General features: G+C 36.0%; 1 protein-coding gene across 2 annotated transcripts; it reads left to right on the top strand.

Moving 5' to 3' along the window:
• The first annotated feature begins 5,896 nt into the window (after positions 1-5,896).
• On the top strand, positions 5,897-11,243 carry LOC113357198 (la-related protein 1B-like). 2 transcript variants are annotated; one of them, XM_026600527.1, is made up of 6 exons: positions 5,897-7,185; positions 7,290-7,941; positions 8,030-8,156; positions 8,269-8,359; positions 10,074-10,157; positions 10,395-11,243. In XM_026600527.1, exons 1-6 carry the CDS (start codon positions 6,412-6,414, stop codon positions 10,581-10,583), a joined length of 1,917 nt encoding a protein of 638 aa, XP_026456312.1. In that variant the 5' UTR covers positions 5,897-6,411; the 3' UTR covers positions 10,584-11,243. The 2 variants fall into 2 exon arrangements, with proteins under 2 accessions (XP_026456312.1, XP_026456311.1); XM_026600526.1 differs by having other exon boundaries at positions 5,900-7,185; positions 8,015-8,156.
• Positions 11,244-12,275: the final 1,032 nt, after the last annotated feature.

The raw sequence follows: 12,275 nt of genomic DNA, 5'->3' as shown, positions 1-12,275 counted from the left end.
CCTCACTTGGGACTTGATATATGTGCCTCAACCATTGTGGCAGATTACCTTCATACTAGCTCTCCCGAACCTAATAATGTCCAGGAAGAAGTTCAGTTGTTAGAAACCCATCCTCTGGTTGATGTGATTTACCCAGGCGATAATACCCAAATTGACTTTGTTTTCCCACCAAATATTTTTCAACTAATTGTGGGAACTTATAAGTTTCAGATGTGTCAATTGTTAAGTTTTGAGACTAAACCTAAGTACTTTAGGATATTAGAATCGACACATTTGTTTAAGAATGACCACCACTTCAATTATGGTCATCTATGTAAGTCAAATTTGATTGACTTTAAGGATCCGCAGTTATTTAGGTTATTATTATGTGCTTCTAAGTTTTTACTTAAGTTTTTCCAGACTCTACAACCTGATAAGTGGATCTTACTTATGAGGAACACAAGCCCAAAGAAATTTATTTAGACCCTTTCATAGAGCCTGAACCTGAACCACACTAGATCTAGTTGTCTTAAACAGGAAACTAGACAAGGGTGTGCTTTATTCGTTAATTTTCTTGGCATATTGCAGATTCTTTTTATTGGTGGTAGCTTTATTTGGTTTTGATGTCCCACAGATATTTCAGTTATTGCTTTATGATTTTATAAGGTGACTAATCCTTTCTTAGTCTGGCTGAAGACTTTAAACTTAGCACTTCTTGGGAGGTAACCCAATATTCATGCAACACGGTAATATATTTCCTTATCTCTTTTGCTTCAAATGGTAACAGTTTCTCCTTGTTCATGCTTTAAATTTTATCTTTAGAACATTGAGGACAATGTTAGATTTAAGTTTGGGGGTGTGGTAGAAACTTTTTTAGTTGCATTAATAAACTCCAGAGCCTAGAAATTTATGCTTATTAAGGATGGCACTAGCCAATCTAAGTGGATGGAAGCATCTTGGTTGTAGGAGTTGAGGAACCAATCTGATTAGATGGAAACATCTAAAGAGACTATTCATAAAAGCACAAAGCTCAGATGTTAGAAATAACATGGTAGTTTTGCCATATCTCGTTGAGTCCTTTTCACTTATGTTTTTATTTTGTTTTCTTTTTAAAATATGTTTTTCTAAGTGATTAGGTGGGGCTCACGAATCAAGTTGTTATCACTGCTAGGGTAAAATAGAGTGATTGAGATGTAAAAAAAAAAAAAAATTGACACCAGATCAACAAACCAACCAGAATAAATTCAATAAATTCGACCACTGGTACCCTTGTATATGCCAGTTGTGTTGACCTAGAGTTAGAATTATCAACCACTGGTTCCCTTGTATATGCCAGTTGTGTTGATATTAGTCAGACTAGTATCTCAGTCCATTAGGATAGGTTCATCTTGGCAGTGGCCTTGAAACAGATACGGGAACACCGTTCACCTTAGTCAACATCGAAAACCATATATGTTTTTCTCTATATCCATCTTCATGATCTATCCATGTGATTAGTTTGACTCCGGATATTGATGTCCATAGTGCAACTATCTGAGTAGAGCTCTATCACTTATATATGAATTTTAGTATGCTTGAGTGCAAACTCGTGTACAACAATTGGAATTTCACATCAGGGTACTTCCTCTTGTAATCAATGAGAGTATGCCAACCAAGGAGGTTCTTTAGTGTTATTCCAAGGTTCTGCGTAGATAGCTAGGGTATGGAGTAAAGGTTTTGTGGGTATATCTCTAGTAAACCCTCCCGAGACTATAACTCGGCCACTAGGGCCACCTAGGGGTTTAAAGGCTTGTTGCATATGCTAAATGCAATCGCGATGCCTGCGACAGTGAGTTAGGATTTTATTTTCTAGATTAGATTTGCTCGAGCTTGTTGCACCAACACCCCTGCTATTCAAAGGGGTGTTGGTGCCCAGCTTGTTGCTAGGTTGCCAACCAAAAGCTTTGTATAAATAACTTAGTAAGTTACATCTATAAATTAAAATATTTTTTTTTTCTAGATTAGATTTGCTCGAGGACTAATAAATAATAAGTTTGGGAGTATTTGATGGACACATTTATGTGTCTAATATGATCTCAATTGTATGTATTGTTAGTGCTCGATTTCGTATTTATTATGGCTTTTTATGTCTTTGTAGGTGTTTTTGGAGAAATACACTAGTGCAGAGAAATTGACTCGAAAAGTGGCATTTGAACCTCCGAAGAGAATTATTAAAGCACCCAACAAAAGTTATAAAGGCACCCGAAGAATTGATAAGGGCGTCGATGTTTATTGTTTACACTTAACGGTTATTGGCACCTCTACTCTGGATAGGGGCGCCCATCTCCTTCCTCTTTCAACGATTGTGTTTTGGCGGGAAAACTTGGTATTCATCTGCCAAATTTTCAGAGGTCGAGTTTAGCGGAGAGTTTGTCGTGGATTCTGGCTGGGATTGATCTGACGAGATAAAACAGGGATGTTAGTGAGTTTATAATCGAAAAAATAGGTCCACAGAGTGATTCACGATAAAATAGGGGAAGTGAAGAATTGTGTTTCCTGCGAAACTCCTGGAGAGAGATTTGGAGAGTTTTGTTCTCGGAATTAAATGGTTTTGGATTGGTTTGGGCTTGGTTTATCAAAACAGGTCAGGTAGTTGGACTATAACCCGAAAATAATGAAGTATCCATATTATCTCGTCGAGACAGCGTGAAAAGAATTTCTCGGGTAGTTGGTGTAAAACATGAATTTACGTGGGGATGAAGAGAAGATATATTCTCAGAAAGATTTGGATCTATCAGAGGGAAGTTTGAGTATACAAGGAAGCTCAGCAGACGCATAAAAAATCTAAGAAAATAAAATATTCCGATAACTTTCCATGGAGGAAAAGAAGAGATTTTCTCGGTATATTGGTTGATGTGAAGTATATAAAAGCTATTGGGGTATCACATATGAGTTTTTGAGAGTTTTGGGGTCGATTGGGAGGTTGCAGAACGGAGAAAGAAGAGTTGCAGGAAAGTATTCTGCTAGTGCAGAACTGAAGAACACGAAGAACATTGGACGTCATGTGTCAATCGCGAAAGTTGTCGCAGAATCAACTACACAGACAATTGTTGTTCTCTCAGCAGTCTTATATTTTTTGTTTCCATTCTAACAGTCGATCAACAACTCTTATAAAGGTTGCAGTTGAGCTGTTTTTACTATTTTCTCATATTCCTTCAATAAAAACACCTTTTGAGCTATGAATCAATCTTTTGAGTGTGTTTTGACCATGCGGAGCTAAACCCAAACATTGGGATGACGGAGGAAGCCTAGGTAATTATATTTTGTTCTTATATGACTTTTGCACTAATTAAAATTGAATTATGATTTTGATTAATTAGTTGTCATCTTATTTGATGGGTCACGCTTGCTTAGATATTTTGATGTCCCACTCTTAGGATTTAAAACTAATATTTTGAGAATCTTCCTTGGCAAAAATAAAAGTTCGTGTCCTTATTGAGCTATAATTGTTAAAAGAATTAATATTTCAACCTTATGTTATGAGTTTGGTGGAATCCTGAGTCTCAGTACCTCTTGATATTGTGACTATTTTTGTGTATATAATTCTTTGTTTTTAGTGTTTTCTATTTTTTAAGTCTGAAATCGAATCTCATCAAGTCTGAGTTGAACGAACTTTATTACCACTTTCAAATCTACATCAGGGTTACTTGGAATTCAAGCAAACACTTTTCCAGCTTAAATGAAATTCTTATTAGGAATTCATGTAAGTACGTAAGATGTCTGCCTTGAAATTACATAAAAAAATATGCATTATGGTATAGGGTTTTGAAACTGTGCATAATGACATACCGACTAAGTATCCCTTGAACTTACAAGCACATAATGTTGTTCAATAACACTTAAGACTAATCAATGACCCACAAACACAAAGTGATTTAGTGAATAAAGTTGTCTTAATTGTGTCTATGAGAGTTGTAGCAAAAGCGAACATAGTCATATAGAATAGTTTGTGTACTCATGTTAATACTGGAACTAGATATGTTTACAAACCTCTGACAGTTCTTGAAGTCAAGGCACAATGGTCTGCAAATCTTTGTAGTTCACGAAAGTCAGGTAGTAGAGTTTGTGAACTTACATCATTTCATAACTTAGATGTGAATGGTTCGCAAACTGAATTTGTAAACCTATACTAGTCAAGGAATTCAGTCTGACTTTGGCAAAACATACAAGTATGTATACCTAGTGCCAAATATTTTTTTCCTCGTAATTAAGATGGATTATTCTCAATAGACATAAACAGTATGCAATGTTGCTTGGGCAATTTCCGAATGCTAAACTTGAAACAAAATAATGTATAAAACATAAATTGTTTTAAGTAAGGTTGCTAAGGATCTACGAACATCCATTGCTTGATAACGCGTTATAATCTAGCATGATATTATGATGAAAAAAATCAAAATTATGATGTTGCCCTAACCGGCGCCAATGAAGATACATATTTTCCTATATGGAGATAGTACCTACGCGAGATTTAGATATGATTGTTAGTATGTAGGTATATCATGACTTAATCAGATTATCGATCTTCGTCTGTTAATTACTTAGTTCTTAGTCCAATTAGGGTTTACCAAGTTATCTTTATGTCAATTAACACAGTTGATTTCTAAAGGAAAGTAAGAGGAAAAACATAGAAAAAATAATTCTTATTGATCAAGTTAGACTGAATAATATGTCTTAGATTACAAAGTGAGCCTTCTTGGGCTTATATACCATAGCGTACGTATTATGCTAAGAATATGTTTAATAGGGACCACTCGTATATAACCGGAGATGACATCATGATCCACTCAGGCTTTACTTCTTCAGTAAGTTTGTTCCTCGACCCGTGATCTTCATTTACCCTCGATATCTATAGGTCTTGACTATGATAGCCTCAGTCTTGTCTTTACTTCTTGCTTCAGAACTTATGAATCGCACGTGTCACGATATTAGCTGTCCCGTCTCATTCTCTATTGAGTCATCATCTTCAGTTCGCGCTCAAGCTGAGAACATATTATCTTTGAATTGATATGAACTCTTGCTTTGCACCAAGCTCCAGGACCTTACAACTTTCAGTTGTTTGGTGGATGCTATATTTTTTCATCTACACTTGGTAACACATGAACAATCAATGTAGAATAAGGTGAACAAAACCCTATTTTCATGTCAAATCAAATATAAGTTGTTGGTTGAGGGTGTAGTAAGTAGGTGTATTCTTATTCGTGATTTATATTTTACGGTTTCAGAGGAATGATAGCAGTCTATCGCTGGAGAAGGCCCATGTAGAACCGTCTAATCATGGATTTTTTTTTTTGCATGTTGTATTATAAATATGTTTTTCATACGTTAGATTTCATTATCAATGATTCACAATACTTAATACATAAATTACCATAACACTTAGGCTAAGTAACAGGTGCACAATTTCAATTCTTAGTAACGCGTTTGAATACTAGAACCAGAAGCGCTTCTAAAAAATATTTTACTTCACAAAAAATTATTTTTTTTTATTTCTAAAAATCGTTTTGAAATTCTATACTCAAACTAATTTCTTTCTTTTTGACTTTTAAAAGTCAAAAAGTAACTTTGGGAAACAAAAAACAGAAATACTCTGCTTCTCTAAAAGAAAATCCAGAAATAAAATATTTTTACTTGAAAAGAGGTTAACTTTTTCGTTTCTCAAATTAATTTCTCATTTTTTTTCATTTTCAGAAGTCAATAAAAACAACTTTAGGAGTCGTCCAGAATCCAGATCAGTCTATATAAGAGAAAAAGCCCGTAATTTTATGAGGCCCGTAATACCCAGAAGCGGAGGAGTCAACCGGTCAAAAGATTTGTGCGTAGCTAAATAAAAAGATTAAGAAGGACAGTTTGGTAAAAATAAGAATCATAACTAAAACCTGAGGTATCAGTACTAGTCTAGAACTAGAAGAAGAGAGAGTCTGTTTTCTTTTTTCTCACGAGAGCAAATCAGAACAAGAAATCTTCTTCTTCACTCTTTTATTAAGAAAAAAAATAAAAGAGAACAAAAATAAAAAAGTGAGAGCGACCCAGTGAGGAAACAGAAAGCCACCGGAGAGAAGAGAGATTATCATTCATTCATTCTCTCTTTTCTAGTATTCGACGACTCTTATTATTAGGGTTTTTGAAGTGATCGTTTCATCGGAGATCCAATTTTCTTAATTTCTGAGAGATCCCAATCAGCATTAGAATTAGTAGATATTATTAATCAGCATCTCATTAGGATTTCTGTCAATCAATCACTAATTATTTTTCATTCATTCATTAATTTTTTTCCTCTTTTAACCTAAATTTTTTTGGGTTATTTATTAATTGTTTGGATTCTATATAAGAAAAAAAAAATATTCCTCTTTTTACAAAGAATTGGTGTTTTCTGATTAGAAACTCTTAAGCATGGTAACCACCACCACCGCCACCACAACATCCAATAGTATCCATTCATCATCAACTTCTAATGGTTTGAGTAATAATGCAAATATGAATAGCAGCTCTAATAATCGTAATGCTTCTGCCGCCGCTGGTGCTAGAGTGACGGGTTTATCAGCAACATCTTCAGTATGGGCGAATATAGTTAAAGGTGAACCTAACGTGGTTGTGGCTGCTCCTCCGCCTACTTCTTCTCCCAAGAAAGCCGCCTCCTCCTCCTCCTCTTCTGTCTCTCAGGTAAATCAGAAAATTGACTCTTCTGCTACTGTTAGTGTTGCTGATGATTCTAATACCACTGATGTGAAATCTGCATCTACATCCTCATCAAAATCCTCTTGTAATCATAATGATAACAATATTAATTGTACCTCCGATGGTGCGACAATAATGGGGGTTACGGAGAAGGAACCATCTGGTAGCCCTTCCTCTCGTACTGCTTCTGATTCTGCTGTTGTTGACACCAATGCTGCCGCCCCTGCGGCATCATCGACTCCTTCAACTACTACTGCTTCTGTAAAGAAGCCTGCGGCAGCAGCATGGAAGAAGCCTTCTTTTAATGGAACCACTACTACTAATGCTGAAGCTGGACTTGTTATTGGTGATGCGTTCTCTTGGCCTGCTCTCTCAGAATTAGCTAGTAATAATGTTAGGGGCTCAGCAAAGTCTCCTTCGCCCTCTCGTACTCCCTCTTACTCTCCTTCTCCCTTGGATTCTTCGTTGAAACCTCTGTCACTCTCACAGGTCAGTTGATTAACTTTCCTTGTTTCTCTGTTGTTTTGATTATTTCTGCATTTCATTGATTATTTCTGCATGTATGTTTGTCTTCTTTATTTTGCCTCTATCAGGTCTCTCATGTTGCAACTTCTTCTTCACAAATGCAAAAACAAAGTACTAATCATGCAAACCATAATCCCACTGCCAATCATGCATCTACTAATCGTCAGAGATCTACGAAGCGTGGTACTAATACCACTAGTAATAGTGGTGCTGGTGCATTAATGAATGGCGGGTTACCATCACAATCACAATCTTCATCAGCTGGGGCATCAGTTGAAAAGCCCCAGAAGAATTCTTCTGGAACACCAGCTTCTACGGTTCCTGATCCTTCAGTGAAGGACTCTTCACACAAGATAAATAATTTGGAAAGAGGATCAAAGGGAAGAGGTGGATTTGCACCCCAACCAGATCAAAGTTCCCAGCAGCATAATTCCTCCTTCAGGAGGGGAAGTGGAGGACCCCATCCTCGTGGAGATGGGCATGGTTCGTACCGTCAAAATCAAAACCATATGGGAAGGCGAGAACATGATCACCGTGACTGGAATTCTCATCGCAGCTTTAATGGTAGAGATGCTCAACAGCATCAGCAGATGCATCCGAGAATGGTAAACCCAAGAAACAACTACATTAGACCTCCTCCTGGTAATGTTAATGGTGCATTTATTCCTCCCCCTCAGCCTGTTCCTCTTCGACCCTTCGGAAATGCATTGGGATATCCTGGTAAGCTACTATCTTGGTGAAACATTTAATTCTTATATTTAAATCTGGTTACACTGACTATTATCTGTTGCAGATATGCCATCTCCAGTTTATTTTGTTCCTGACCCTCTAAGGGGTGTACCCTTCCTTCCAGCTGCTCCACTCCCTATGTTTTTTCCTGGCGCAGACCCTAATTTATACTCCACAATAGCGAAACAAATAGAATACTACTTCAGGTTTATTTAAATTACTGCAATGTTTAAAGCTGATGAATTTCTTTAGCTAATGGTCTTCATCAATGTTTGATGGGTTTTAGTTTCTTATGTATCACTTATTTGTTAATTTCAGCTCAGTAAATCTATGCAAAGATATTTACTTGCGGCAAAACATGGATGAACAAGGCTGGGTTCCCGTTTCTTTAATAGCAGGCTTCCACCGAGTAAGTTATCTATTGATTAACGTAACAGTTATTTGTTGTTGCTGGTAGTGGTTTTGTTTTAATATACCTAATATATGGAATGTAATGTCTTATTTGATTGATTTTGCTATTTTTGACCTGTGTAGATTAATGCTCTTCTGATGTAGATTGTTTAATTAACGTAGATTAATTTATGAGCCTGGCTAGGGGAGTCTTGTCAGCTTCCAGCATAGCTGATAATATCTGTGTGACCATTTGTTTCCTTCTGAGTTTTGTATCTCAGTTTACTTTTGAAACCACTAAGTTAAAGAGAGATTATAACCTGTGAGGTATACCATACAAATGATATCTTGTTGTCCCAATAGGAAATGTAAATCCGTGTATACTATTTATCTTTCATAAACTGAATCAAGATGAGTTAATAGTGGCTCAGCAAAGCCTTGCTGATACTCGTATATTGAGCAACAAAAAAGGGCTGCCTGAAGGATTTGAAGTCCACCTTTCTCTATGGCATGAGCCCCTGCATCAGTTTCTTGAGACCCTCCATATAATTGCTTTGTTAACACTTGTGCATAGCCACGTTCGTGTATGTAGTTTTCTATGGCTCACAATCTCATTTATGTTTTGAGAAAAGCCAATACAGTGATTCCTGTTTTGCTATTTTATTTGAAAGCATTGACCTTCATTTAGAAAATTTATCTATAGAAGTCAGAAAATTTATCTATAGAATCAAAATGTACATCGAGTATGCTTTCAATGTAATAGTTGTGTCGTATGCATGAACTTTTGTGAAATTTGCTAGTTGTAAATTCTAACTTTACAGCTAGACATGAGCTGAGCTTATTGTTAGTAGGGTATGCTCATTGATTTGGTTAAATCTTACCCTTCTTCATTATTATTTTGCTTCTGCTGCTATATATTATGAAGGACAGTTCAGCAAATGCTTTACTCTTTATGTACTATGCTATCCTATTAATCCAGTATTTTATATAGTATGCGGATTCTATTGTGTCATTTTATTAAACGGAAAACCATAATTAGCCCGTATAAGAAATCTTATGCCCTATTGGGTTTTAATCCTCTCAAGGACGCGTCAGTTGAAGTTCAAACACTGTCACTGGTTTGTGGTTTATGCCTTTGTATTTCCTCTCTGTATTTTACGATGAGTTGAGGTCAATAACATTGGTGTATAATTATATAAAACCTTATTTGTGTGGTTTCATATGGTCTGGTATGACAACATTTGCAAACATTACATACTGCACATGCATGTCTTCAAGGAATCATCACTTTACGTTTTATTTGCGTTGTTTTATATTTCCTCTCTGTATTTTACAATGAGTAGAGGTCAATAACATTGGTGTATAATTATTATAAAACCTTATTTGTGTGGTTTCATGTGGTCTGGTATGACAACATTTGCAAGGATTACATACTGCACATGCATGTCTTCAAGGAATCATCACTTTTACGTTTTATTTGATTGGGAGCCTCCAGTATTTTAACCACTAAGTAACGTATTTTATTTCTCAGCCATTAGGCAACTCATTTGTTCAACCATGTAAGGATTCTTCTGCTTCAAACTTAGTGGCCTTACACTTTGGTTCTGCTCCTTGCATTAAAAGTACCTTATTTTGGATAGACAGCTTTATGAAATGCATCATATTCATCGTTCAACTTCTTCTACTCTTTCTTTCTTGTTTGATGTGTTCATGCAGAAATGTCTGATTTGTAGGTTGAGCAATTAATGAAAGGAATTCCAAACAGTATTCAGTTTATATTGGATGCAGTGAGAGCGTCAACAGTCGTAGAGACCAAGGTAAGTTTACTTTAAACATAATGAGAGTGTTGTATGAGTTATTAAGTGAAAACTTGGGAGTCAGATTTCGTTTTTCAAAAGAAGAACTGCGAGGGTCCTAAAACATGAATAAAAATGACAATACCTTCTGCTTTAAGTTCTTCGTCATATTCTTTATGCTTATTTTTAGTTATTTTCTTGAGTGGCTGTTAAATTTTTTATATCCAAGTTGCTCTTCTGTTTTGGTACTTGATGCAGGGTGATATGGTAAGGAAGCGCAATGACTGGATGAATTGGATCTTGCCTCCGACAGCAACAACTAATTTCGCTCCTATTCCTGTGCCTCAGTTGGTAGGTGTACCAAAAAGTGGTAACTCTGCAAACTCAGATATGAAGAACCATTTGCATAGTTCCAATGGAGAGGGGACAAGTGAAGGTACTCTTTGAGCAGTTTCTACTATCCAAAAGCATAACCCAGAGTGTGTTATGCTAGGGTAGTTTTCTATCCTGATAAATGTTTTGGTTGGATAAGGCGAAAGAATTGAGAATGGGTGAAGAAAGCACTTACATAAAGCATTGCATTGTTGTTCGTTGTTTATCAAAAAAACGAAAAAAGAAAATAAAGAAAGAAAGTAGGAAAAAAGACACCGAAAGGCAATATAGTCTATGGGGTAGTACTGTTTGGTCATTGAGTTGGATGCATTTGTTTTTTGTGGCTCAGTTATTGCTGATGGTGTTTACTTATGTCATGGGCTGAGTAGCAAATTTTGAAGTTACTCCCCTATCAACCTGTTGGCTATTTTTACTTTTGAGTCGCATTAACTGCACTAGAGGTAGAAGAGTTGCTATGGAAGCGTTTTTGAAAGATCGGTGGAACGATACAGTTTGGTCGGTTCTACTGGATACTGCTGCTACAACTGCACTCGCCACTACTCATATTTTTGTCCTTGGTTTGTTTTATTTTACTTTTTCTCTTGTTTCATATATAATATTTAGTCATACATTCATACATATATACCTTTTCTTCAAGACTCATTGAAGATTTCAGTGCATAAAGTTATGCAGGTAGAACTTTTTGATATGTTTTAAGTTGACAACTATCTAGTATCTATCTGCATTTCGTCGTAATTGTTTTGAAATTATAGAATCTCATGCTTATAATTATCCTCTCGTTTTTAGGGGCCACCCGAAAGGATTTAGGGGCCATCAATTTATACCCAGCCAAAGACTCTAGTTAAGGGGTACCCTATATGATATTGAAGTTACATAAATGCCCTTTTGGTAAAACTGTATAAAAACCAAATCAAAAAAAATTCTACTCATTTCAACTCTTCTTCTTCCAGTTTCATATTATCTTCCGATTGTGGACGAGATTTTTTTTTTCCCTCGTTCTTGTGTTCAACCGAAACATCATCGCGAATCGTAAAATCAAAACATCGTCGATTCGTTTATAAAACAATGGATAAGGGAAATGAAACACACAGACCTAGAACCAAAAACGTTGCTCGGGGTATCGATCCAAAGATTGGGATTTTAGCAAGAAATAAAGAAATTGTTGCTGCAAATGAAGAAGAACGCGAAGAAGAAGTACCCGTCGATGTAGTCGGTGGTGGCGATTCCGATAGTCAAACACTTCGTCAACTTCAATTGGTCCCAATTAGGTAAGAATCTATCATTTTTGGGGTTTATTTCGCTTTAATTCGACGAATCGAGAAAAAAAATTTCAAGGGTTTTCGGTTATTTATCCAGATTCGGGCGATATTCATGCTTATTTACTTCCGAATGTAGTCGTGTTCTTCATTTCTCAAGAACATCGACAGTATTCGGGAGAAATATTTGATGGTTATCAGCCGAATATTGTTGGCCATATCTTCCTGGATACAAACTGGTAATAATCGGTAGTTTAATGAATTTTTTGGCTCCCCAATATATTTAAGTAGACACACAGTATTCGGAAGTACACTCACTACCGAATATATATATATATATATATATATATTGAAAAAATCTCAAAATTTCTGATATAGGAAAAATCCCATTTTGGGGCCAGTATTTATTCGGAAGACAATATAATGTTTTATACCTTCGATTGTGTAGGATAAAATTTTAGAGTTTCTGAACTCCAGTTGATGAATATTC

Source organism: Papaver somniferum, chromosome 3 (assembly GCF_003573695.1).
Source record: "Papaver somniferum cultivar HN1 chromosome 3, ASM357369v1, whole genome shotgun sequence".
Lineage (NCBI taxonomy): Eukaryota > Viridiplantae > Streptophyta > Magnoliopsida > Ranunculales > Papaveraceae > Papaver > Papaver somniferum.
Note: the sequence above shows the minus strand (reverse complement) of the source record. Positions and strands in the feature narration are given on the sequence as shown.

Bases quoted from the DNA above. Each gene is read 5' to 3' on its own strand.
- LOC113357198 (XM_026600526.1), top strand. From the start codon at position 6,412: ATGGTAACCACCACCACCGCCACCACAACATCCAATAGTATCCATTCA. The intron at 8,360-10,073 runs GTAAGTTATCTA...TCTGATTTGTAG, and splicing joins TAATAGCAGGCTTCCACCGA to GTTGAGCAATTAATGAAAGG. The intron at 10,158-10,394 runs GTAAGTTTACTT...TACTTGATGCAG, and splicing joins CAACAGTCGTAGAGACCAAG to GGTGATATGGTAAGGAAGCG.